The sequence below is a fragment of the Exophiala bonariae genome, assembly GCF_035927105.1.
Source record: "Exophiala bonariae strain CCFEE 5792 chromosome Unknown scaffold_3, whole genome shotgun sequence".
Classification (NCBI taxonomy): Eukaryota; Fungi; Ascomycota; class Eurotiomycetes; order Chaetothyriales; family Herpotrichiellaceae; genus Exophiala; species Exophiala bonariae.
The window spans coordinates 635,947-662,707 of NW_027042478.1; the positions used below are offsets into that span (position 1 = coordinate 635,947).

Sequence of the window (26,761 nt, forward strand, 5' to 3'; positions counted from 1 at the left end):
TCTCTGGCTTTGAACGATCGATCACTCTCATGGAACCTTACCAGCCCTGGTCAACCCTTGGGCTTGTGGCCGCGTCTAGGCCATGCTTATGGCCATTGACCACACGGTCTAGGTCACGCCTTCCAGTACACCACTATACGCAGACCATACCGTTTTTAGCCGACACCTCAATAGCCGACATTTCCGTGTGGACATCACGGTCATGTTTGGGCTTCGGAAAGAGAAGGTCACAGCTGGTCTCCTTCGTATCGCACCTCTCCCTTTCGACCCTTTGGTCGTGGCACACAACCTCCTCGTGGATTTGAGGTATTTCAAATGGGTGTTGCGATCGCACAAACCTCAGAAGAGAGATGGTGTATGTCATATGCATGGCGAACGTGGCCATATAAATGCGAGCCTATCTGACAGTCCTGGCAAAAAGCAGTCGACTTCTCAATCTCATCACAGTTCGACAGCGATTTATCTTCGACTTTGATTTCAACAATCTATCAGCAATCCCCTCGTTATTCCAGCCAACACACTTACATCTCACTCAATATGTGTGAACATAAAAAGCGATGGATTCAATGCACCGGTTGCGCCGGACACCCTCCAAGGTCAGCCATCTCACTCATACTTGGAATAGATGCAGCTGCACTCCAGAGATTTGATCTGACACTGACAACCAACTCAGGAACAACAAGAAATGTACAGAATGCGATGGAAAAGGAGCCTTGGTCAGCCCCTGTCAGCAATGTGTACCAACACGTGGCGGGCCAGCTGCATCGACAGCTAGTCCGCAGAAGCGCGCCCGGATTTGATCTGCACGAAATGACATGGCATGAGACCTCCATCGATCATAAGTGCCCCGTGTGAGAATTCACCATAGAAAACGGCGTCGTGGGCGGAGTTATCGGCGCTTGTGTCCAAAGCCTGTTTGTGTACGCTTGATCTTGCTGTATGACTAGCCAGAAGCAGCATGTTCTATCCACGGCCAAATACACAGTACTCTGGATTGACCTCCATTTCCGTCGCATAATTCGCGACTGTATCTTGCAATGACGAGTTGTATCGGGTGCAACGCTACAGACACTTGCTGTCTACACATGCCCAAGACAAGCCCTAGGTCATGAAAAGACCTGGCTCCAAGGTCGACGGAACGTATCCTTGTAACTTATCTACCTTCTTGCGGCCACACATTCGTTTTGACTCGTGAACCTCTCGCCGGGGTGTCTTCCTGAGAGGGGGAACCCCTAGCTGTACCAGTCCAAAAGTTCAATGCAGTGTCTTCCTCCCAGAGAATCGGGATTTTGTCCCGGATGCAACGTGTCATCAACATTGACCAGCCTACGCTCAAGCTTCACATTGTGCGATTCATCAACAACTAAGTGGATGGACATGTAATGAATCTATGGGGTGACTCAGACTCTGTTCCTCGTATCACAGCCTGCAGGTCAACTTCGCGGGGAACCGGAAGGGAAGCCCACGGATGGACTGTTCCTGCCTGTGCCAACCATCCTCGGCTCGGTCGCACATCTGCCATGTTTACAAAAGGTCACCCTTCCGATTCCAGATAAATTCCATCACCAAGCCAGTTGTCAACGCGTCAACTGCCTCCCTGAGCCTCGAGTTTGGGAAAGGCTCGTACCATAATTTCCTTTACAACGATGACACAAATTATCTCATAGTATCGCAACCGGAAAGACGGCCCGCGGTCAGATATATGCGACACTGACATGGCGGTGGAATTGGAACTCTCAGCCTGCCGAGGACGAGGATTCGTCCTAGCAGGAAATAACCCAACCAAACAATAACCTTCACCCCTGGTATGTCTGTGCCACCAGCTGACGTCGCGACGGAGATGGGAGTTGCACGATCTCACAACACATGAACTCGCATCCTCTGAAGAATACTGGCTCTCTAGAATCACTTGCGAGCCTGAGATCATATCCCAGTCAACCTTCAACACTCACATTCGCACGGCCAAGAGGATCATTGCTCCGAAGGGTCACATGCTCAACATCGCTGTTCGGGCGATCATCCTCCTCGCAGCTATGCCATCATTCTTTCATGGCGTCTGACGATCTGAACTTAAGGCAACGTCGCTCAGTGCCTGAAAAAGGCGGGTGTGCGGCACCTTATGCAGCGTTGTAACCCAGTACTCTCCATGGTAAACATGATCCAAATTGACTCCACTCCGGTGAGAAGTATGATGTTGAAACATATCTGTCATTGTTGCTGAGTTTACCAGTCCGACCACACAATCAGGTTACAATAATCTCTTTCTTGATTGTTCCATCACGAGAGCAATGCTCACGGGACTCGATGCTGACGCGGCATTGGTTTGTACTCACTGTGGTGGATGGAGTATCTCATCATTCTTCGTCACAGCTACAACGACAATACTGGGAAGTCAACCCACGACGGTGATAGCTCTGCTATTCTGGCACAGATCATATCGGAAATGGCTGATCACAGATGTGAAGAGCTACGATCGCCTCACCGGCTTGGCTTCCATCCGGAAGAATACCTACCGTCACTAAGGTCGCATGGTAAGCCAAAACAATTACAGGTTTCAACATCATCTCACGCTTGCAGACAGCGTACAGGCCTCACGATTTGTAAACAATCACGAGAGTCTCATGGCATGACCTCTTGATGCGTCTCAAGCTGCGCCTGGTCAGATGACACCGTTAAAATCACGAACGGCTGATTTGAGCTGAGGCCATCCGCTAAGTGTGAGACAAGAACAGTGTGAAAGTCTCGTTGGAGAACCATCACAACTACCGAGCAATGAGAAGCGTTCTATACCTGGTAAGCTCGCGCGTCATACAAAGATCGTAATCATTCGGTGCCCAAGGGTCCTTTCTGTTGCTAAATCTCTTTGTCTAGGTAACCTACTGCGGACTCAAGATCAAGGTCAATGGACATGGAACACAGACCTCCGTGCAAGTGATTTGCAATCTTGGGTCACAACAGCGTATCTGGTTTGAGGGACCAGAAGTCTGCCTTGCGTATCTCGTATCTCGTATCATCGCATTGAAGCTTGGGAACTCTTGAATAGAAAGCGAGGCTGTAATACCATGCCAAGCACTTGTACCCCTTTTCCAGGTCATCATGAAAAGCCAATCACGTGTCCGTCCGTTTCCTAGAAACTGCTCTTGGTTGACATGGTTGACATGGTTGACATATGCTGTTAGTCAGACATACTTTTAAGACTGTATAGGGAGGTAGAACGGTATGCCATTTACGCTGTAGGCTAAAGCTTGAATGTCGATGATGAAAACATTGTTAGGGGTGTGTTCGAGATGGTATTTAACATGAAATCGAAATATAGAAGAAAATATAATTAATAATGCATGATTAAAACTCATTAAGATCTGGGCTCCAAACTTCGTTACCTCCACCGATAAAATAATAATCTTAAAAAGTCATCAAGTTGACTCCAGTTAAAACTGTGTACAGCGTGTTGCAAACTTCATCTCAAAATCATGCGAGCCAGATGTACACTGAGAAATTGCACGAGGCAGAAATTATCATCCCAAGTCATGATGAAGGTAGCAAACATTCCCAGCGAGGGTATTATGATGTCAACAAATATCGTTAATATGTTCAGCAATGGAACAGACACAAAAATCACTCCGAAACGTGGTGTAAAAGGTTCCAAAGTCGGTTTTTGCCAGGCATTCCGTCACAATCCCATCTTAGACCGTAGGCGCAGCCGCAGCATTCTCCGCCCTAGGACTAACATGATCGTGAGACTGCAAGCCAGGAGTGCCGTTACGACCGACATTCGGGAGACCGCGCTTCTCGCGCTCGGCGGAGCTCAAACCCTCATTGCTGAACTCGTGGATCCGCAAACCCAAGCGCGCGGGATCGATATTCCAATGTCCCCAGATCAGCGCGGCAGAGAAGCAAGGCTTCGCGAGGACGTCGAGGATGCCGTAGAAGATCCCCTCGGAATCTGGCGCAATGACGTTGCCGCCCTCGCTCAGGCCCCACGCGATGGGATACAAAGTCCAGACGACGAGCGTGAGCACGCCACAGCTGACGTAGACGCGGTGCACGTCTTTGCCGAGCGCGAGGGCGTGGCGCCGCGCGACGAACCCGAGCTCGTAGAAGATGTACAGCATCGCCGCACACCCGAACGTGTAGAAGCCCCACTTGTAGCGGGTGCGCACCAGTGCGCCGAGCAGGCCGGTGACGATCATCAATTCGTCCAGTCCGATGACCCAGAGAATCGAGGGCCACGGCATCCCCGCGGTAAGGAGCAGGTCGGTCAGCAAGAGCGGTGTCGTAATGACCCTGAATTGGAATGTTAGACAGCATATTTGAGTTAGCTTTCCAGTGTACTGAGCTCACCAATCGATATATCTCGCATAGAAGATCTGTCGGTTCCTGCCAGCGACTTTGGGGTTGCTGCGTTGGAACTCGACGTCGATGGGTGTCCATCCGAGATTGGAGCCCATGGAGAAATAGGCGATACAAGCGACGAAGCAGAGCGTGGAGGACAGGTAGAAGAAGATTCGGTCCGTGCGGGGCTTGCGCCTGCTCAGCACCATAATGGTCAGGGCAGTAGCCCCCATCAACGCGCACACGGCGTAGTACCAGTCGGCGCCGCGGACCGTCTGGTGGATCACCACATCCCGGTCGTTGACGCGGAAGGGATTCACCGTGGTGGCATCGTTGCGCCGGTCGAGGGTTGACATTGTGTTGTGAGTTGGTTTGGCTGATGTTGGTGCAGCAGGTGTGGTCTCGAAGGTTGACCTGTAAACGCTGGGGAATAGCTGGCAGGGAGGATGTACATATACTACCGCAAGATCTTTCGATGCTGTCATCAAAGCCCGGATGCACGGATATGCTTCGACATGGAAAGGCAGAGTTCGAGGTGACGTTTTAAGATAGCGATATGGTTAGAAGGTTTGATGGCCTATGGATGAGGCGGCAGAGACGGTGGGCAGACATGTGGATCTGCCAGATAAGTCATGGTCACACACGAAACTACTCAGATGCCATATTGCCCCCATGGCAAAGAATCAAACGGGCCACACCACGTAGTATAGACTTCCGCGGGAGTCTTGCTAAAGGAAATTTGAGCCGTTTTCTGATGAGCTCATACATGAGTGAAGCGTCCGGGCCATGCTCTGCGCGCGACAAGACACGGATCACATTGCCATAGGACCTGCATGGTCGAGCGTAGATTCCAAATCCTCAGGGAGACATTCGAGCACCCCTGGAGCAAATGGTGGACCTCCATAAGCCATGTCATTCACCGGATCAACCACAGACGAAAGCTCCGAGCCTTGATGCTGGCCCTGTATGATGCTTGATTGTCGTCATGAACATACAAGCATGAACTAAGCAAAGCTTGAATCTCATGAAAGGTCGGCATGGAAGAGATCCCTCCCAGTTCCACTCCGGAATCTGTTCTGGCCTGCAAGCTTACGCAAATCTTGCAAGGCTGCGATATCATGTCGTCATGATCTAGAAGCGGACCAGATCACGTGAGAATCTCATGGGCTTTCCATCCGAGGGACTTGTTGGAAAGTGGATAAATGGTATGTCATTTCGGTACGGTCCGGGTACTATCTAGGAAATATCCTGCGTCATGGAAGGATAGAAAACGTCAAAAATTGTGGATTTATCAAATCTCATCCGGCAGCGTATGTGCTTCGCTCTCTTAGTCCCTCACCATACTTCCAAAGCAAAAATGGAGACGGAATACCAATTGCGATACCCACGAATGCGAGGAGCGAGTTTCCCCAGTTGAGGTGGAGCGCCGAGTACAGGTAAGGTGCGAACAGCGGGAAACCAAATCCTGCCAACGAACGGAGTACAACTGCCGATGCAACTGCTGAAGCAGCAAATCTAGGGTACGCATCGACGATGTAGGTTTGCGTACACTGGAAGCCCATGATAGATCCAGCAGAGAAGATTACTGCACCAATGTTGGGTGCAATCCAGTGGATGTTTCTGTTTGCGGTCCACCCATAAATGAAGAGTCCGATAGGCACTGTCGTTTGGTTAGCAATTCCCACGACAAATTTCGGATGGCCACATACCAAGCAGCGCACCAGGAATCATGAGTGGCACTCGAAACTCTGGCCGTCCGATGTTGTTATTCCGCTGTTTGAGCTTGATGTAGATCTTGTCGTTCATTCGTGCAGTTGATTGTGCACCGATGAAGAAACCGACCCCCAACGAGATATAGTTCAACCCACCGATGCCCACCGACTCGTGATAAATGCCTTCCCATACAGATGGGAATGTCGATAAGACGAGGTACAGGAGACCATACAGGTAGGCCATGTACAGCGCCAGGACTTGGATGATGATCTGTGTACCCAGCAAACGAAAGGGACGAACGAGACTAGTCCTCAAGACCTTACCAAAGGTTCGATCGGGGAGTTCCCATTCGGTGTGAAGTTTGGGGTTGCCAGTCTCTTTGCGAAGCCGTTTGGCCTTGATTGCTAGGATCTTGGGTGCATATGTCTCGCGAAGATAGATCAGACCTAGACATTGGATTCCAGCATCTACAAGGGATGTTGACCAGAAGCACCATCTCCATGTTGTCTTGAACCAGTCAGATATTGAAGATCACTTTAGGGGAAGACTCACATTTTCTGCTATGAAACCACCTGCGATAGGCCCGACTATTATTTGCGTCAGTAGAGATTTAGTTGAAGGAGGCGGCTAGATATCACTAACCGGCAGGTCCAAGTAGTGGAGCAAGAGAATAAATGCTGATCGATTTCCCTCGTTCCTCTGCGTGCCAAACATCAGAGAGGACACCACCGCCAATACTCAGAGGAGCACTGCCCCCTAAGCCGCTTAAAAACCGAAAAGCGATCAATTGACCTTTGGTTTGAGCAAATCCACATCCAATGTTGAAGACGAGAAAGAACAAGTTCGCTAACTGAATGACAATCACTCGGCCATAAATCTCTGATAATGGTCCCAACAGTAGTGGCCCAACGGCGTAAGCAAGAACGAATATGGACAGGGTGAGTGATTTTTCGATGTTGTTATTGATACCAAGATCTTCACCGATCACATTAAGAGCTGGTGCTGTCATTGATGAGGAGACTGGTGAGATGAAGGTGAATGCCGAGATAATCAACGTTGCTGCCCATTTCTTGCGATAGGTCCAATTCTTCGGGTTTTCAGGATCTTTGTCAGACTCCCAACTGACCTGTGATCTTTATCAGCACGGTAGTGAGGAGAAGTACGCAAGATTTCTAACCAGTGTTGCGTCCTTGATGGACTTGGTTGACTTTTCCCTTCTTATCTGCGGACGATTTGCCTCGACATCTCGGTCTTCCTTGTCATCGATGTCTACGGTTTGGCTAGAGGAGTCAGAAGGACTATCCTCATCGATGATCTCGTCGTCATCGGAGTGAAAATGATAGCGGTGCGATCCATGGTCGTCGAGCTTAACGTACCCTAAGTCAGCTATCACGCCTAAAGAAATCCAAAATGCGAGACAATGTAGCACTTTTTTGCTCACTGCAAATGACGGGACACCTGCTGGCTGGGTTCGGATTAAAACTTACGAATTGGGGTGGAAACAGTCGATTATTGGTTTCATCCTCTGGTGTAGATCTGGCACGGCTCAAGTGTTGATCATTTTGAGCGTGCTCCGGACTCTGTTCAGGAGCCGTGCGCGTTCTTTTCAATTCGGTCGTCATGTCCCATAAGATGGCAGATTCGAGTCAAGGGCACCAAAAATGTTGAGTATTGCAAAAAGATACCACGGTCAAATCTTTGGGGCAACGTAGTAAGAATAAATAAAAACATTCTGCATCACTATGGGCGTGTGAATAAATTTGTAGGGGTCGGATATAGCGGTATTATTGCCACAGTCCGCATCTGGCCTCCTTAAAAAGGCATCCGTGGACGTTGAAAAAGATAAATTCATGCCTGTTGGGCACTTGAGGCACCAAGTTTGTCTGCGCCACCTTCCCTTTGTAAAGGTTGAAGCCTGTTTACTCGGAAGTCGGCACAACTGCGATGTGAGGCGATTGGTGGACTTGCCTAGGTACAGGCCTGAATGGGCTGCGTTGTGGGTGTTCTACCAGCCGGCCCGTTCTTTTCGAAAGACTTTAGATTTTCTTTGTCGAAAGCCTGATGATTGTTACCAGAACCACGTAGTATCGATGAGTATCTCGACATGGCTGATCCCAAAAGCACATATCAAATGCCTTAAACGAGACAATTTGCATTCAAGGACCGAGTCGGTATGTGAATAAGTTAATAATTGCGAGCCGGTGTGTTGCTGGACATTTTTGCACGACCGGGGCTGGTTATGACATCATGAAAGCTCCGGAACCGGCCATGCTTCCTGTACCGGCGTCTTTTGTTGTTGGTTCTTCACTTACCTAGGCAAATACCTAGGCATCTTGATTGCAGAAACGGGATGACCTATACCCCGGGTTCATCACTTCAACACGCAGCAGAACATATTGGGTGCAGACCCTTCAATGGTATGGGAGATGGTCACAGTGCACTTCCACATCCAGCGCGTTTCGATCAAGGTGAGCAATTTCAGATCGAGACAATCCTCATCTCACATTTGGTCGGCGAAAGAGGAAAAGGACTCTATGGAGCAGGGCCTTCGAGAAAGAACAAACCCGTCATTAAGCACCAGCTGATGACAGATCGCGAGTCACGCGTCACAACTCAAATGTTGACGAGCTCGAAAGCCACGTTGACCTTTGAAAAGATCCGATCGATGGTGGCGTGCTCGTAAACCTATCCCCTTTTGACGAACAAAAGTGCAGGGGCCCTCGGGCACTTTCTGGGCACCATCACGCTTAACGCTTACCGAGGTCTTAAGGGTTTACGTAGGTCACCGCAACTTTAAGTCGAGGCCTAGGACGAGCAACCGAGATTCAATTGACCGCCAGCTCTTGTGAATCTGATCCCAGCATGCTGACCACCGCTCCTTGCAGGAGACGAGATGGGTGGTTTGAAGCACCTTTGTGTTGCTCTGAAACTCACCCGTACTTGAGTCGGGTCAGAACTTTCGGAGCACATGCACTCAAATAAAGGGATTCGACCGCCTCACAATTTCGTCGAGGGTCCAGACAAGCGAGCTTCCACAAATCCAATCACATAGAGCTTGCCACGCCTTGATTAGCGCACATGTGCAAGCGAACACCCACAAGGTGCATTCGGGCATTTAGCTCATGCCTGCTCTCCAAGAACCACGACCTACTCGGTAGAGTTCCCTTCCACACACACATTCACCTCGCTTACACAATGGTCCAATTGATGAAGTAGCATCGCTTGGAGAAGCCTGGGGCACCATATCCAATGACTGGTCTAACTTCGGGATGCTCATTGTGGCACGGCTCTGTCATTGCACCTCGAGTCTCAAGAGTCAAAATGTCACTGCACCTCTTCATGCGGAAATCGATTCATCTTTCATCCCACTCGTGCCGGACAACTCGTTCTGATGACCTAAATTGAATACCCGGAGTGCTCATGGGAATGAGGCTTTCACTGTCCAAGCAGTGACTACGATGAAGTCTGGTTCTCGATAGACTCGCGCCTATTGCTGACTTCGTCATGGCGGAGGGCGAGGCTCAAGAGGGAAGTATTGAAGCCGTGGAAGCAAGACAAAATTCTCATGAGCCAGTGTCTACTTCGTCTATCAGCGAATCGCCCCCCAGCGGCCAACCGCCTAGCCTAGAAACTTATCAAGTTCATGTCAAAGTGCGAAGTCTCTCCATCAAGGTCGACCCAGCAGCTTTGTCGCCATTCTCGTCCCTGAGCGCATTACAAGCCAAGCTGTTCAACCAGAGTGCCAAATTTCCCCCTAAGCACATCCTACGAGATGTCTCGGCAGATTTACAGGGCGGCAGTCTTACCGCGATCATCGGGGCAAGTGGTAGTGGAAAGACATCTCTCCTCAATGCCATCTCTCACCGAGTCAAGGATAAAGCATTTCAGAAATCGGGAAGCATTTACTATGAACCAGTGGAGCCATCATCGAACAATCAACTGTCCAATTCCCGCACCGGAACAGCATACGTGATGCAGCAAGACGTACTTCTTCCCAGCCTGACCGTTCGGGAGACATTGCAATTTGCCGCTGACCTACGCCTGTCCACGACCAGATCGAAAAGCGAAAGACGATTGATGGTCGAAGATGTGATCCAAGAGCTTGGTTTGAGTGCATGTGCTGCCACCAGGATAGGTGATGATGCTCACAAAGGCTGCAGTGGTGGTGAAAAGAGGCGCACCAGTATTGGAATCCAGCTGCTGGCGGACCAGCCTGTCCTCATTCTTGATGAACCGACAACTGGTCTGGATGCTGCTTCTGCACTGCAAGTGGTTGAGACGCTGAAGGGTCTTGCCCAGAAAGGGAAGACTGTCATCATGACCAGTGAGTTTACACTCCTGCTGTGACCACAGAAATGTCTAATCATCCCAGTTCATCAGCCAAGATCAGAAATCTGGACGCTCGTTGACCACCTTATCCTCCTCTCTCGAGGTGAGGCTGTTTATTCTGGATCTGTAGCAGGTTGTCTACCGTATTTCGAATCCCTCAATTATAGGATGCCCGCCTTCCATAACCCATTTGATTTCGTCATTGATCTTGCTGCGGTAGACCTTCGATCACAGGACTTGGAAAAGACATCACTCGAACGGGTGCATCGCCTTCAAGAAGCCTGGAGAACAGCTCCATCCCATGCCTTGGAGCAGGTATCTACTGATTACACTGTTTCCGATGTCAGGAAGAGCACGAGCTCGGGCAACAAACTCAGCGGACTTTGGCACGAGACAATCACGCACACGCGTAGGACATTTATCGTCACATGTCGAGATCGTCTTGGTCTCCTCGCCAGCATGATCGAGTCCCTGAGCATGGGAATCATGAGCGGTTGGATCTTCTACCAGCTTGACACCGACCTGGCGGGCATCAGATCCAGGCAAGGAGCGATGTATTCAGCCTGTGCGCTGCAAGGCTATCTGATTTTGCTCTTCGAGACCTATCGCTTGACGATCGATATCACGACCTACGATCGCGAGCGGATCGAGGGTGTTGTGAAACCCATCAGCTTTATCGTCAGCAGGCGTGCATCTCGCTTTATCCTGGAAGATTTGCCCGTCCCGTTGTTCTACTCGATTTTGTTCTACTTTATGGCGGGGTTCCGATCTGAAGCCAGCCAATTCTTCACTTTTTTCGCCATTCAGCTCCTGCTTCATCTAATTGCTGTCAACTTGGCCACCGTCTGCGTTGCCTTGAGCCGGCAATTCATGGTTGCGTCACTCTACGCAAATTTATCCTTCACACTTCAGAGCACGGCCTGTGGCTTCTTCGCCAACACCCATTCGATCGCAATTTGGCTGCGCTGGATCAAATGGACGGCTTACACCGTGGGTGAAAATTCCTCATTTGATCGCAAAATGTGCTAACTCATTTGACAGTTCTATGCATTTGGTGCCCTTTGCACAAACGAATTTTACAACAGAGTCTACGATTGCCCCAGTCCTGATGGACTTCTCGACCCAGTCTGCAAGGAGTATACCGGAGCGTATATCCTGGCCTCACTAAATCTACCCTCAAACTGGCTATGGCGACCGATTGTCGTGCTGTTTGGCTTCGTCATCTTCTTCTTCGTCTTGTCGGGAGTCATACTGCACATCCAAAAGACCGAGGTGGAGATGGCGAAAATCCACAGCAGTGAAGCTCCAGAGTCGTCCGAGGGTGTGCAGCTTGGACGAGCGCTCGGTGCGGAACACGGGATCAGGGTGAGTCTCGAACACTTTGGGCTGGAGGTGGATGGTCTACGGCTGTTCAATCCCAAAGTCACGAAATGTATCTTCGAGGACATCAACACGACGTTCGAACCTGGAGTATTGAACGTCATCATGGGTCCTTCAGGGTCAGGCAAATCTTCCTGCTTGAATGCGATGGCGAGACGCTTGTACGATTCCTCACTTGTCAGATATTCGATTTCGGGCAGGATGCTTCTGAATGGTTCTACAGCCACAAATGAGGTCGTCACTTCTATCTGCTCCTATGTCCCACAGGACGATGGCGGCCTGCTGTCGTCGCTGACGGTCCGGGAGACGCTACACTTTGCCGCAGGTCTTCGCCTCCCGCCATTCTTGAGCCACAAACAGAAAATCGAACGCGCTGAGTCGGTGCTGCTCAAGCTTGGCCTGAAAGACTGCGCAGACACTCTCATCGGAAGTGACCTGGTTAAAGGTATTAGTGGTGGTGAGAAGCGACGTGTCTCGATTGCGGTCCAGATCCTGACTGACCCGCGTGTTCTCCTGCTGGATGAACCGACCTCTGGTCTAGACGCGTTCACCGCCTTCTCCATCATCGAAGTCCTGAAGGGTTTAGCGAACGAGGGTAGGACAATCATTTTCTCCATACATCAACCACGCTCGGACATGTTTAGCCAGTTTGGTGGAGTGCTCCTCCTCGCCAAAGGGGGAGATGTCATGTACAACGGACAAGCATCGGATATGCTCTCAACCTTTGCCAACCAAGGCCACATGTGTCCAGAGTCGGCCAACCCGGCTGATTTTGCGCTTGACCTTGTCTCACGCCGCAGTTCGGGGTCTTTACACGTTCAAGAAAAGGCAGTAGCCCCGAACCATGAGGCCTCTGACATCGTATTGGCACCCCCTCGGTCAATGACTTCACCGGCCCCATCCAAAGAAGCCCATTTGACTCTGACCGCCGGCCTGGGACTCTACATGCGAACGCAGATCCCATTCAGCCATGCGTTCCCCATTCTCTTGCAAAGAGGGATGAAGAACCTGATCCGGCAGCCAAACCTCCTCCTCGGGCGAATCAGCCAACTGGTCGGACTAGGGATCGTGCTGACGGCCTTCTTCGCACCGCTCAAAACAGACTACTACTCCGTGCAGACGCGAGTCGGCTTCGTGCAATCCATGTCGAGCATGTTCTTCATCGGCATGCTGAACAGCATCGCGCTCTACCCGGCCGAGCGCGACATCTACTACCACGAAGACCGCGACGGCACGTACCCCCTCGAAGCGTTTTTCCTGTACTACTCGGCGATCGAGATCCCGATGGAGCTGATCGCGTCGTGCATCTTCAGCCTGTTGACCGTGTTCGCGGTGGGGTTGAACCGGACGGCGAGCCTGTACTTCCTGATGGCGTACACGTCCTTCTGCGTGGTGTCGTGCGGCGAGAGCTTCGGCATCATCTTCTTCACCATGTTCTCGCACACGGGGCTGGCCGTCAGCGTCATGACGGTCGTGCTCTCCATCTCGGTGCACCTCGGCGGCGTGCTGAGCATCGGCATCGACCGGTTCCTCTCCGCCATCAACCACATCAGCCCCATCAAGTGGCAGGTCGGCGCCCTCTCGAGCTACAGTCTGCGCGGCATCCACTTCTCCTGCACTCCGGCGCAGGAGCTCGGCGACGGCCGCTGTCCCATCGAGACCGGTGAGCAGGTGCTGGATCTCTATCAGTTGGACGTCGATACGACCACGTTTGCACTGGCGCTGTTGGGCGTCACGATCGGGTATCGCTTGCTGGCTTACGCTGGGTTGAAGGTCAGGAAGGTGCACTGGAGGTCGCTTGGCTCGAAGTTGGCGACGACGGGCAAGTCGGCTACAAGTGAATGAATTTGAGATCCTCGGTCTTTCCAGGTTTGAGTGATGTGAAATGATATTACATGAAATTGAATTAGTCAGTCGAGCATATGAGAGCTCTCTTGGCTTTTGTCGAAAAACTGGAGACATCGATAATCGATTTAATGATATGCTTACATTACATGAAAAAAGCCTTCTACATCGTACTCTAACGTTGTTTCGCATGTGCTGCTTCCGCCTCCTTGAGCTTCTTCGCAAAGACGTCCAGCCCACCTATCTGCCGAAGTGTCCCGTTGAATGTTCCGGACGGGAGTAAAGTGGAAAGCCACACCTTGAACGCGCCCGTGCCCCGCCAGATATGCGGAGGAGGGTTCTTCTGACTCAAGTCCTTGACCACGTCACGCGCCCAGATGTCGGCATCCAGCATGCTCAGGCTGACGTCTCCACCCATGACCTTCTCGATTTTTTCGCGCGCAAGCTCGTAGGCTGTGTTTTCTGGTAGTTTCGCACCCGAGCCACCAAGGACGTTTTGAAAGAACTTGGATTGCACACCACCGGTCTTGAGATCCACCACTTTGATGCCGAATGGTTCGATCTCTAGTCTCAGATTTTCCGAGATCATTGCCGCGGCGGCTTTCGATGCGTTGTAGATTCCTTGCATTGGCACACCAACGACACTCGCTGCAGAAGTGTTGTTGACCAATAACGCTCCATTTCTGGAGTTGCGGAGGAGAGGGAAGAACACCTGTGTCGTTCTTAGGACGGAGAAGACATTCAGGTTGAACACTTTCTGTGCCTCCGCCATGTCTGCATCTGTCATCGGCATCGAATAACCAGCACCGGCATTGTTGACCAAAACGTCAAGCGAGCCGTTTGTGAGAGTTGAGACCTCTTTTAGAGACGCCTGGAGGGAGTCTTCAGAAAGGACGTCGAGCGTGAGGGTTTCGATGCCTTGGGATTTGAGATGTGCCATCTTGGAGGGGTTTCGTGCTGTGGCCAGTACGCGATCGCCGTGGTGGTGAAAGGCGAGCGCCAACGCAGCGCCGAGGCCACCGTCCGAGCATCCTGTGATTAGGACAGTTCTAGGCATGATGTCCTGATACTTCTCTTGTGATGACAACAGTGAGGGAGGCTAGGAGCTGAATTGTAATTATGCAGGGTCGGTTGTTGTAAATGCAGCTAAACACTTCTACTTCGACAGACAGAATCAGGTTTGAACTGACTACTCGTGCTGCTACTGGCAAGACTGAAAGATACAGCAATATGTAGGTAGCTCACTCTAGCTGTCCAAGGCGAAGAATTTATTTCAACCTCCCGTCGAGTCGGCACAAAGTGTGGCCTCGTCGTGGTCTGAGCGCGGATAGTTGTGAGTCCGACATGGCGAGGGTGAGGTCTGAGAACTTTTGGCGTTCGTTTATCCATTGGACGTTGAAGCCGAGATACCATATGGTCGGCGACACTGATAAAACCCGAGAGCAGGAGAAGCCAATTGAACCCTGGCTGGCAGTCAAGTCTCCGCTTCACGGATGGCTGGGCAGTATGACTAGTCCAGAAAAGGTAGGTGGAGAATCAAGCCACGCTTGACCTATTTCGATAGAATGAGATCCGCGGAGTAGAACATACGAGCATATAACCAGCCACATTCAGCGCTTTGTAATGCCTCGAGGGCAGTTCACAAAGTCTGCTAACCTAGCATAGTGAGGGCAATTTTATCCCGAGATTGCAGTATCTTTCTGAAATGCAGGCTGAAACCGGTCAATGTCGCCGGCCAGAAAAATTGTCGTGGATTAGCATCATTGCTAGCGTTCGACTGATCTCTCGGACGGAATATGTCCGCCAGAATATGTGTAATGGGAGTTACCCGTGCAATTCCACGTGCGGCGCGTCACACATCAGGACTTGAATAGTATCGTCAACTGATTTGCAACTCACCTTTGCCTCGTGAACATTGAGCACACCTGATCAGATTTCGGGTGTAGGGGCGCAAAAACCCTACTACCGCATTCGTGAGTTATTTTGCAAGATTCTGGCCTGGTTTGAGGACACCTCTGTCGCCGCCGCCTCCCTGCCGCCAGAGCCATAGAGCCTCGGTGGCATAGGCTTTGGCACTGGCATGGCCGGATTGACGATTGGCTTCACTCATCATAACCTCGAGTGGCTTTTCATGCTCAATGGTGTACCAAAGCGCCTCTTGAAGGTCGCTTCCGCGGGCGCCAAAATCACCCCTCCCTATCCTGTACAAGATTCGCCCCAACACTTGGTATGCCACACATCGCTGGTTCGGTAGAGAAGATCTGGCCAGTAGTGAAAGCTCGGGAATAGTATACCCAGCGCTGCTCGGTGCGTCACCATGATGATGAAGACCCTGCTTCACATCGATATCTAAGCTTTCTTTTGGGGGAATCAGACGGCCGTTGAAGCCAAAACGCAAAGCCGATGGGGGAAATGAATCCCTCTCAGGATTGTATAATGATTCTTGTTCTTCCGTATCCGTAGGGTCTTGGAGCCAGGACAGCGACTGTGGGTCATGAGATATTTCGGGAAAGTAGTGGGATTTGAGTTCAGAAAGGAAAGAAGGGTCGTTGGTGTCTAGGGGAACATATTCCGACTGCAATCTTGGGGGCGCAGGAAAATGGACTGTAGGACCTGAAGATGTCTGGTCAGGCTTTTGGACAGGAGGATCCGAGATAACGTTCTCATGAGCCGGGTGTCCTTGCAGGACATTTTCTGCGTCTTCGGGCCATGAATTCTGGTTCGAAGAGTCTTCGTCGATATTGGCTCGCTTCAACAGGCGTTCGAGAAAGGCAGGGTTGAGTGTTTTCATGAGCTCAGCACGCGCTTCTTCGATATCTTCTGAAGACATTTCAGCAATTCGTCTCTTGTTTTCCTCTTCTATGTCCGCTTTCTGCTGTGAGTCAAAATCGACACCATATTTTTTGGCCACCTGATGGGTAATGGCTCTATCAGAGGGTTCCAAACGAGAAGCGGCTGTTGGGGGTATTCTCGCCCTCGCACCCTCTTGTCTCTGCTTGAAAGAAGATGCGTTGAAGCGAGATTTGTGTTCAGGAAAGCCCGACTTTGTAGACCTGAAGACGGGGGGAGGTGGAGGAGACTCGGAGTCGTGTTCTTGCAGATCCTTGATCATGGAAACAGGGCTCGAGAAGTGATCATGCTCACTGAGAGGCTTTACGGTAAAATCATTTGCGTCCAGATCCAGTTCGAACCGCTGGCCGGGGATCGCCATTGCACGTGGCCGAGCTGTAACCGTTGTAGAATTGGGACTGGGATGGGAACTCGTGAACTTCAACTTCAACTTCAAGTTGGAGCGCAGGCAGATTCTGGGTGCCAAGACATGTCGTTTTTAAGGTTCTCCTAATCGAGACTAGGTACCTCGTCCCTAGCTCGGCATACCCGTTGTTCAGTATCCCCTCAATCCTCATGCAATGCCAGACAGGTGACATGTGGGTTGGTTTCATATCGCTGAAGCTCTCAGGTCGCAGCGACTGATATCTATGAAATCGGCGACCCCAAAACCTTCAGCAACTGTACATGATCCGAATTGGAATGTTCAATTTTTGAAACCGAATATGGTAGAATACCACTGTCACTTCCGGAGTGGTCTCCATGCGGAGTGGATTTCCGGGACCTGGCATCAAGCCACCGAAGCAGGGATTCTCTGGATCTGATCGGTGGGTCGGAGCTAGGTCCCTGTTAGGCATGACTGGGTATTCTGAGGAACAAGACAGAATATCTAGGTAGACACTGATGGATGGGACAACTATCGAAAGATGTAAGATATATTAAAGGACGTCTCGTCATGCGTGTCTGGAGAGTGATCCATGGATGTCCCCTACATCGAGACTTGCACGGTGACGATGACGCCTATATCTTTTGCTCATGCCGTGGGTGCAACAGGTCGAGCGTGAAGTTTAAAAAGGGATCATGACTAACCCAATTCTCCAAGTACGGAGGACGAGTAACAGAAGCCTCGCTCTCCTCGTAGCCCAGGCTCGGGCTCGTTCTCAGACCCAGGCTGCGCATGCACGTCTTTTGATTTTCCACTCCTCCAATTCACCTCTTGTGTGCCTGGAGCCATTTCGTCTTTTTGATGTGTACCATTTTCATTTCACCCTGGGTCCTCAGGCTTCGGCTGATAGCTCGTCCATCTTGACTCTATCGCTGTATCATTCGGGGCACTTCCCATACGGATATGCCTACTCGTTCGTTCCCAGTATGCCTCCATCTCATTCCTTTCCTGCCTATCCCTTCTCATGCTCTTTGCCTTTCGCGCCCTCGGTGCGCCTATGATGATTGATCTTACGCTTTGCTTTCACTTTCAGAGCTGGCTCCTCTCCTCGCTTCACCCACCGCGGTGTTCTGCAATTCCCTGGATCGTATTGCCACTGCCACTACCACCACCCTTTATCCACTTTACTGTCTGGTCTGTCAATTATTCAAAGTCTGGTGTTTCGTTGCCTTCGTCCTGCTTTCTGCTCCAGTCCCCCTTCTTCATTTCCCCGTCCTTCCGTCGTCCTTTGTCAATTCACTAAACCATCTTGTCTTGTTTGATTCTCCGGTTACTTATAGGTTATCCCTCTTCCATGCACCGTTTCCTCTCTTTTAACCTCCTTTCTCCCAATCTTTCTCACTTCTCCCTCATCTTCGTCCAGCTACTTGGTGTTCCTGCTCGAATTCGAACCCATCTCAGCTTCCGTGTTCGTCTCACGTCCTTTCACCTTCCGCCATCGCATGACGTGTTGCTAGCCTTCTCAACCGCTTGACTGCACATTGACTTCTCTTGACCACAACTTTGAACTGTGCAATAATTTCGACGTGCATAACAATCCATTCGGGGTTTGTAAATCAACCACGACTGCCTCCTGTCCGACTATCCACCACTCTCGTCGTCCTCAAAGAGAGAATTTCCTGCATTCTACACCTTATCCATCTCACCCTCTCCCGCTATCCGGTGCTCTCGACACCCTTTGAACTGAGACTTGAAAGCCGTGGCTTCAATGTGCTGTGCAGCTGCCTAAGTCTCGATTGGTTGCAGATCACTAGAGCTGCAGGACTAAAAATGGAGGTTGGAGATGGAAGAAGCTCCTCCAACGACTTATCAAGTGCACCGCCCAGTGACACCGAGGGCACACCAGCACTCGCTGGCCATCTCAACTCTCGAGATACAGGCATGACGACAAATCTTGGTGTTGCTGGCAATTCCAGCACGCGGACTTCCCTTGCCAGCAATCTTTCTCCAGCCACAGTTGCAGGCTCACGCCAAGACCAACCTCCAGCCACAGGCGTCAAAGTGCGCAAGCCGAGAAAGAAGCGGGAGCCAAATGTTGGTGCTGCAGATCCAGAAAAGAAAGAACGCGCTCCTCGAAAACCACGAGTCGCCTCGAGTACGGTCACGACCACCTCCCGTAAAAAGCCCAAGATCGAACAGCTGGACAACAAGAACACAATTGATATTCCTCGTCACTCGGCTCCTGCCTTGCAATCTTCAGTTCTCAACCAGCCTGTCATCTTGAATAATTCCCCACTCCACAGTTCTATCAGCAACTTGAAAGGCAATGAGGTCGCCAAGACTGCCGAATCCGGCGTCTTGACACACGATTCGACGATGCCACGCCCGACCATTCACCACCCCCAGCCTTATGAGTACAATCGTGACGCTCCCAAGTCCCTGCCATTGGCGTCAAACAATTCCCGCTCGACTCCCATGTTCGATCCCATCCGATCGTCCTTGCCCATTTCAATCTCCCAACTGGTTGATCCTCCACCCCCTGCTCCGTCCCCACAAATCCTACATACACCACCAAGACCGACTTACAATCCTAGTACATCACCGGCTATCTCAGGAATCATCGACCCTCCATCGCAAAAGACCTTTCCACAATCAGCAACGCCGACCAATCATTCACCATTGATCACATCGGCACAGCCTCAGACAAACGGGAAAGCGAGTCACTCCCCGCTCATGAATGGCCACGCATCCAGCATGGAAATCGACTCAGGCCCCATCGAACAAGGCTCACGGAAAGTGATCAAAAAGGTCCCATCCGAAGTTCCAACTCGTGCCAGCTCGCCTAAACCAACCCGAGCCAAGGAGCAGCCGCCTCCACCACCACCTGGGTCTGGTCTTCTGTCTGCCAGCTTGTTCGGAGGTGATGCAAGCATGGACGGTGCTGCCAAGGACGGCGGAAAAGCACCCAGTATTGTGCTTCACATCGACCTCAAGGGAGCAAACAACAGGGTCATCAGTTTTGGTCGGTTAGCAGAAGAAAAGTACGGGTTCGCTGCCTTGTATCCTCGTCAGGCGGCTCAGAAGGAACGTTTAGCCAAGGTCGCCGCAGCAGGAGCGGCATTGGAGCGATCGGCATCGGGCAGCAAATTCGGAGGGACGTCGGCGGGCGAGAGTGGCGACGAGGATCTCAGTGTTGACATTGAGCGTGACTCGGACAACGACGGCGATGTTGCCATGTCGGGAATCAACGGTGGTCAGGAGACGACTAACAGTGGCACTGACGCACCGGGACCCAAACGAAGACGAAGGCGCAAGCAAGAAGAGTACGACCAGGACGATCCGTTTGTTGATGATAGCGAAATGTTGTGGGAAGCGCAAGCTGCGGCTAGTAAGGACGGGTTCTTTGTCTACTGTGGGCCTCTTGTACCAGAGGGAGAGAAGCCTGCTGTCGAGAGGTATGTATCCCACATCCTAATAAAAACCCCAACAGCAGCTGACGTTTCACAAACAGAGCCGATGGCACCATCAAGCGCGGTCGCGGTCGCGGTCGTGGAGGTGGACCTGGCTCCCGTGGCGGACGAGGCGGAGCAACTGCTGGTGAAGGTGGTTCTGGACGAGGTGGTGGTGTTGGATCTCGCGGTGGTGGGACTACACGCAAACCTCGGATCACCAAGGCAGAACGGGCGCAACGAGAGCAGGAGAAACTTGCCAGGGAAAAGATGGCACCGATATTGGCCAAGCCCTCGGCATATCCAAGTTAGCATGTATGATCTTGTGGTGGGGATTCTGTGATGACAACAATCGTCCGGTATGACATGGACGATGCATGAGCCTGAGCTGGAGTACTGGGGAGCGTGGCTCTGTACTAATAGCATCGACACGAACGTCGATCATGTTGCTTTGTGCCTCAATGGTATCTATCTAGCTAGTGAGGACATCCGCTAATACAATCATATTGTCGAAGTGTTTTGGTTATCCAAAAAAACTCCTGGTAAAAGCCTCGGTGCTTGGGACGGCGGCCAGAACTTTTCAAACGCGAAAGAGTGGTCGTGCACTGTGGTATATTCAAAGAGCAATCTCCAGCTTGTCATGGGCAGTCAAATATTGCAGGTCCCTCACGTGTCATTGATGGGGCGCCCACCTACGTCATAGAACTTCCTTGGTGCAAGTCGCCGTTTGGGATGCAACGTGGTCAGCCACCGAGAATTAAGATCTGTTTCTCGTGAAGGATCAATTCCTGGGAAGCGTTATTGAGCACCTAGGTAATAATGTACTCGTGTGATGTATATGATTGCAATGCAATTGGAGATGAACCAGCCCTCGAGGAAAAATTGATGGTCCATGATAAATAGAGTTGTGGATGATTTACAGGAGCCACAGATTGAATTTATCCCTCGCGCTCCACAGGTTCCTCCCAGATTCATGGGTCTTTGATCTACCAATCTGGGTCAATTTGACTGTTGGTAGCAACCATGGAATCCGGATTCATAAAACACATCCATCTCTACAACCACAAGTAAATACCCAACTTGGGACTAGCAATGACTTACTCAGTAAATCACAACCAGGGCTCTTTCGAGAGATTCATAGCCATGCAGGCATGACATGCACATCCCCACCTCAAGCACGCTACTGCTTCACTGGCACGAGCCTACCTCACCACTTGCTGTTTAGCGAGCAATGGTCGGAGACTGCCACTTGGTTTGTGCCACAATTTGAACTCCTGCCCAGACTGCAGGGTACACTCGGCCCCTCGGCCCCGGGCCCCTCAATGTCTCTGGGTTAGGCCATTGGGGCTTCTCTGATCTACCTGGGCAGAGAATCCCTAGCCTAACACACCAGGCTTTGGGCTTCAAGCTTCGGGCTTTGGCAGCTCACTGGGGTCTGACAGACCAGACACAAGCGTTGGCGCTGGCGTTAGTGTTGGATGCGAGTGCCACAAGCCTGTATGCTCGCCTTTCCACTTCCCAGTGTCTAGTTCTCCATCCCGAATAATTCCCCATCTCTATCTGGAATCTGAATCTCCATCTCCATCTCATCGCCGCCCACCAAATCACCCTCACTCACAATTTCTCTATCTCCACGTCGCTGCTTCATACACAGGTCTACACCACGCCTTCCTATCAACCATCTCCCGCAACGTCCCTTCGCTCGAGTCCGCCCTTCTTTTGCTGGAGTTTCGTCACTGCAAGCATGCCGCAAAGTGGGACCTTCCAACTCTCTTCCCAACGTCGCTCACTTCAATGCTAATCACCGTCGATACGATCAACTCCCTCGACCTCCCATCTTCCACGTCTCACGACTGTATCTGTTTGTCACCTTTCAAGGTTCAAGAGCTGGACCGACGGTGTCTGTGTGAGCGCAATCATGAATGGCCTACCAGGATACTATGGGCAGCCTTATCCAATCGTGGATATGCAGTCCATGGAAGGTTACAATCAAGATGGCAACATGGACGCTGTTGACCCTTCCACCATAGACCTGGATATGGTGGGTCAGCCACAGAGTCTTCACCAGATCATCAGTCAGAACAATGCACAATTGATGCGCCGGCGCGCCTTCGAATCCGACTTTCCACAGACCAGCCGTGACCACACTCGAAGAGCGTCCATGCATGAATTTGGGTCTTCTACCAACACTGACATTGCCAATTTTCAATTCGACCCAAATCCCAATGAACTAAACCCCTCCATACCCACATCCATCGCTGGTGTGCCTTCAGCAGACATGACATACCAACAAAAATCTCTCGATTCCCTCAGAGGTCGGCTTCACGAAGACTTGTCTTTGGACACTCGTTTTTCCCAGATGAATACTCGTTTCGGGGACATGTCGGCGGCTAACACCTATTCGCCAGCCATGATGTCCAACGAACCTTCTCCCGCCTACATACCCCAAGCCCTAGATTCCAGGGTGGATTACGATGCCATGGCGCAAAACACAATTCCAGCCCGAATGGGCGCAAACTCGATACCGGGTCCGATGTACACAGCCTCGCCCATCGCCCCAAGTTTTCCCGTGTCTTATCTGCCACCAAATACCGGAACTGCAAACAACCAGAGGCACGCATCAGTCGTAGGCGTGGATGACATGGTCCCAACCACCATGTCGCAAAACTTCGTAAATCCACAAATTCCGCTTCAGATGCAAAGCGCGATTTCTCACTCCGTGCCCGCGACATCCGCTCCAGGTTCATCGATGCCTTCACCATTACACACGCAAAGAGCCCCAGCGAGACGACAGTCTCTCGGCATGCCATCCCGAATGCAATCACAACGTAAGTTGACCCTGTATAACACCGCAACTTTCTGCTCATCGATATATTAGCGACTTCCAGTGGAGCCAATTCCATCAACCCTGCGGCTCAGAGTATTGATCAGAGTTTGACAGCATTCGGACCTCCCGGACCGCCCTCAAAATATGCCAATGCCTATTCTTCCAGCGGTTTTGACATGCTCGGCGTCCTCGTTAGTTTGCTCATTATGATTCTAAATTCTAGCTGACAGTCACAGATGAGGGTTGCGACCAGGCAAAAACCCGAGATCAATATCGGCCCGGTAGACCTCTCCTGTGCGTTTGTCGTTTGTGACATCGAGAAGCACGACTTACCCATCGTGTATTGCTCGGAAATGTTTGAGCGCCTTACTGGCTACACGAAACATGAGATTCTCGGACGGAATTGTCGATTCCTACAAGCCCCTGACGGTAAGGTACAGCCGGGAGTGAAACGGAAATATGTCGACGATGGGTCGGTGCTCTATCTAAAAAACCAAATCAGCAAGAGACGAGAGGCCCAACTGAGTCTGATCAATTATCGAAAAGGTGGACAGCCATTCATGAATCTGCTTACGATGATACCAATTCCTTTCGACTCGGATGATTTCAAGTATTACGTTGGCTTTCAGGTTGACTTGGTTGAGCAACCTAGTTCCGTTTCAGGGAGAAATCCTGGTAAGGGTAACAATCCGGCAAAAGGTCCAGATCATGCTAATGTAACGTTCCCAGACGGAAGCTATGCCATCAACTATAACCGTAGCTCACTTCCCGCATACGCTCTGCCGCCAACTCCAGATACAACGCAGGCCATCCAAGAGATGGGTCAAACGATTCCGCGAGACGAAGTCTCACATGTTTTGACCACAGTGGGCCGTGGAGAGACCGAACTCTCGCGACGCCTCTGGGATAAAATCCTACTGGAGAATACTGACGACGTGGTGCATGTTTTGTCTCTGAAGGGCTTGTTTTTGTATCTCTCACCCGCCTGCCGCAAAGTTCTCGAGTATGATGCGAACGAACTTATCGGCATGGCCTTGTCATCCGTCTGTCATCCCAGCGACATTGTCCCCGTCACTCGCGAATTGAAAGATGCCTCTAGCTCCGCCATGGTCAACGTCGTCTATAGAATTCGTCGAAAACACAGTGGCTATACCTGGTTCGAAGCTCATGGTTCCTTGCACACCGAACAAGGCAAAGGTCGAAAGTGCCTGATTCTCGTCGGTCGCGAACGACCAGTCTATGTGTTGGACCGGACGGAATTGGCATCTGAAGGAAGTCTGGGTGAAAGTGAGCTCTGGACGAAGATTTCGACGGCGGGATTGTTTTTGCACGTTTCTTCCACATCGCGAGTCTTGTTGGACCGTTTGCCAGAAGATCTCGTTGGGACGAGCATGCAAGCTTTGATGAGACCTGACTCTAGACCAGCATTCATGAATTTGCTGGAAATTGCTCGATCAGGACAGAAGGCTACTTGCAAACACGATCTTCAGAACCGACGCGGACAAGTTCTACACGCACAAACAACCATCTACCCAGGCGATGCGCGACCGGGATTCAAACCGACATTTCTCCTCGCTCAGACGCGACTGCTAAAGATGACACGAGCTGCCTTGTTGAACCACAAATCAACTTCTTCCACTGCCCTATCTCCACGCACGGATCATGCTTCAGTTGGGTCAGGTACTCCAGCAACGCACGTGTCGGGTCCCTCTACACTCAACAGGGCGCAGAAATCGAATACTACCATCTCCACCACCTCGAGCTTTGCAAATCCCAACCCTGCAGTAACGAATGCCGGGACTTACGGACTCAGTATTGGTAACCAAGACGAAGCATTGGCAGCTGATGAAAACATTTTCGACGAACTGAAAACGACGCGAAGCACGAGTTGGCAATTCGAACTCAGGCAGATGGAGCGACAGAACCGAGTACTGGCTGAAGAGCTCCAGGCGTTACTTGGCAGGAAAAAGAAGCGCAAAAGGAGAAAGGGGCTCGGACAGCTCGAAAAGGACTGTGCGAACTGTCATACACGCGTAACTCCGGAATGGCGTCGAGGACCAAGCGGAAATCGCGACTTGTGCAACAGTTGTGGACTTCGTTGGGCAAAACAGGTGAGTAGTGCCATTCACAATCCTTCCCCACGCCCTGTTGGCAACAAGGCTGATGTGACTGTCCATCTTCAGAATGGCCGTGTTTCACCCAGGAAATATTCGGGCATGAGTGATAAGAGCTCTACCTCACCAGCTTACAGCACCCAAGTCCCTGCATCCAACGGTGATGAACGCGCTGGCGCCCAGTCGGGGAGGAATGACGGAACTGGTCGGGGAGGAAGTGTCCCAACACTGATTAAACAACAGAGCACTAGCAGCAACGGTGCTAATGATTCATGGCGAGGTTCTCATCCACCCAAGATCGAAGAGGCTCCTAATGAAGCGAACGTGCTACCTACTTAGCAGTATCTGGATTCAGTAATGGAGCAATCGGAAATGCCGCGCCACCACGTCAACAGTTGATTCCGGCAGAGCAATGGTGCGATTGTTCTGGCATTTCCACTCGATTCTACCATGCTGGGCCAACATCTTCATGGATGATAAGTCTCAGCAACTGAGAAAATTGGCGCCCTCGAACGTCATGACTTATCCCTCTAATTAGCTCCCTGGGAGTCTTGCTGAGGTATCCAAAATTCGGGTCTAATTCTCAAATCGCGCATGATTCGACTACAACAACCGCAGTATACGCCTGCCGACACATTATGTCCATCACGCACGCGTGATCGGGTACCAGCGAAGGCTGATGCACTTGCCAATATGCTATCGGCATAGCCGACACATGAGCATGGAAGATGTGCGTGCGTTCACGGAAAGCAATCTCCTCATCACAACCCCACAACAAAATTTCCGAACAAACGACTTTTGGGTAACCGAACCGGACAGGACTGGACTGCACGTGTGCGCAGAGGAAATCGAGGAGTCGTCTCCCCCGTTTACACTTCCTTAACGACGATAATGGCATTTTGGGCGGCACTTGCGATGGGCATATAAAATATAAACTTACTGATACGAGCTGGGATCGACACCTGAGGGTTATTTAGACTTGAAGATGCTTCGCATCGGGTGGGGGCGGGCCAGGTGCAGCCTTCTTCTTGTTGTCGTTGTTGGAATGTAGAGCAAAATCTGACCCACGCACGGACGTCGATGTGTCGTCAGATAGGATGTGCCCCACCTACCTACCTACCAACCTACCTACCTACCTATCTCCCTACCTATCTACCTACCTATCTACCTAGCTAGCTAGCTAGCTAGCTACTTGGTGTATATACGAAGATGAATATAGCTCCTTATAACCCGTCAAACATGGCCAGGGTACCATTTTCAGGAATGGATGGCGACTTGTGAAAATCATGAACACATATGTACGTATATCTGAAGCAGTGAGCTCTCGTACTGGTAGCCGCTGTGCTTCCACTTGTTTTCCTGTGGTACAATGACGACGACAACGACCGCGCGTGGCTGAGAGAAAGGCGGTGAAGTGAAGTAAGTCTGCGAGAATACGTGATGTTATAGACTTTCAATGACATTTTTCTGATTTTTATTCTAATTCTGTCGGTTCCTGGAAAAGAGAGAACGACAATCAGGTTTTTTTGCTTGATGAGGAGGGCTGGGATATATCATA

General features: G+C 51.0%; 7 protein-coding genes across 7 annotated transcripts; 3 read left to right on the forward strand and 4 right to left on the reverse strand.

Annotated features, from left to right (window-relative positions):
• Positions 1-3,683: 3,683 nt before the first annotated feature.
• On the reverse strand, positions 3,684-4,688 carry LTR84_007752 (uncharacterized protein; the record flags this gene model as incomplete). The annotated part of the gene is made up of 2 exons (XM_064851304.1): positions 3,684-4,284; positions 4,342-4,688. 2 exons carry the CDS (start codon positions 4,686-4,688, stop codon positions 3,684-3,686), a joined length of 948 nt encoding a protein of 315 aa, XP_064710307.1.
• Positions 4,689-5,630: 942 nt separating this feature from the next.
• LTR84_007753 (uncharacterized protein) lies at positions 5,631-7,667 on the reverse strand (the record flags this gene model as incomplete). The annotated part of the gene is made up of 6 exons (XM_064851305.1): positions 5,631-5,992; positions 6,042-6,552; positions 6,598-6,632; positions 6,688-7,171; positions 7,223-7,411; positions 7,533-7,667. 6 exons carry the CDS (start codon positions 7,665-7,667, stop codon positions 5,631-5,633), a joined length of 1,716 nt encoding a protein of 571 aa, XP_064710308.1.
• A 1,882-nt stretch (positions 7,668-9,549) lies between these two features.
• Positions 9,550-13,599, forward strand: LTR84_007754 (uncharacterized protein; the record flags this gene model as incomplete). The annotated part of the gene is made up of 3 exons (XM_064851306.1): positions 9,550-10,369; positions 10,418-11,364; positions 11,416-13,599. The coding sequence occupies 3 exons, from the start codon at positions 9,550-9,552 to the stop codon at positions 13,597-13,599; spliced, it is 3,951 nt and encodes a 1,316-aa protein (XP_064710309.1).
• A 175-nt stretch (positions 13,600-13,774) lies between these two features.
• On the reverse strand, positions 13,775-14,656 carry LTR84_007755 (uncharacterized protein; the record flags this gene model as incomplete). The annotated part of the gene is made up of 1 exon (XM_064851307.1): positions 13,775-14,656. The coding sequence occupies one exon, from the start codon at positions 14,654-14,656 to the stop codon at positions 13,775-13,777; it is 882 nt and encodes a 293-aa protein (XP_064710310.1).
• Positions 14,657-15,577: 921 nt separating this feature from the next.
• Positions 15,578-16,810, reverse strand: LTR84_007756 (uncharacterized protein; the record flags this gene model as incomplete). The annotated part of the gene is made up of 1 exon (XM_064851308.1): positions 15,578-16,810. One exon carries the CDS (start codon positions 16,808-16,810, stop codon positions 15,578-15,580), a length of 1,233 nt encoding a protein of 410 aa, XP_064710311.1.
• A 1,833-nt stretch (positions 16,811-18,643) lies between these two features.
• On the forward strand, positions 18,644-20,574 carry LTR84_007757 (uncharacterized protein; the record flags this gene model as incomplete). The annotated part of the gene is made up of 2 exons (XM_064851309.1): positions 18,644-20,268; positions 20,325-20,574. 2 exons carry the CDS (start codon positions 18,644-18,646, stop codon positions 20,572-20,574), a joined length of 1,875 nt encoding a protein of 624 aa, XP_064710312.1.
• Positions 20,575-22,180: 1,606 nt separating this feature from the next.
• Positions 22,181-25,542, forward strand: LTR84_007758 (uncharacterized protein; the record flags this gene model as incomplete). Its single annotated transcript, XM_064851310.1, has 4 exons — positions 22,181-23,090; positions 23,141-23,280; positions 23,326-23,764; positions 23,819-25,542. 4 exons carry the CDS (start codon positions 22,181-22,183, stop codon positions 25,540-25,542), a joined length of 3,213 nt encoding a protein of 1,070 aa, XP_064710313.1.
• Between the last annotated feature and the right edge of the window lie 1,219 nt (positions 25,543-26,761).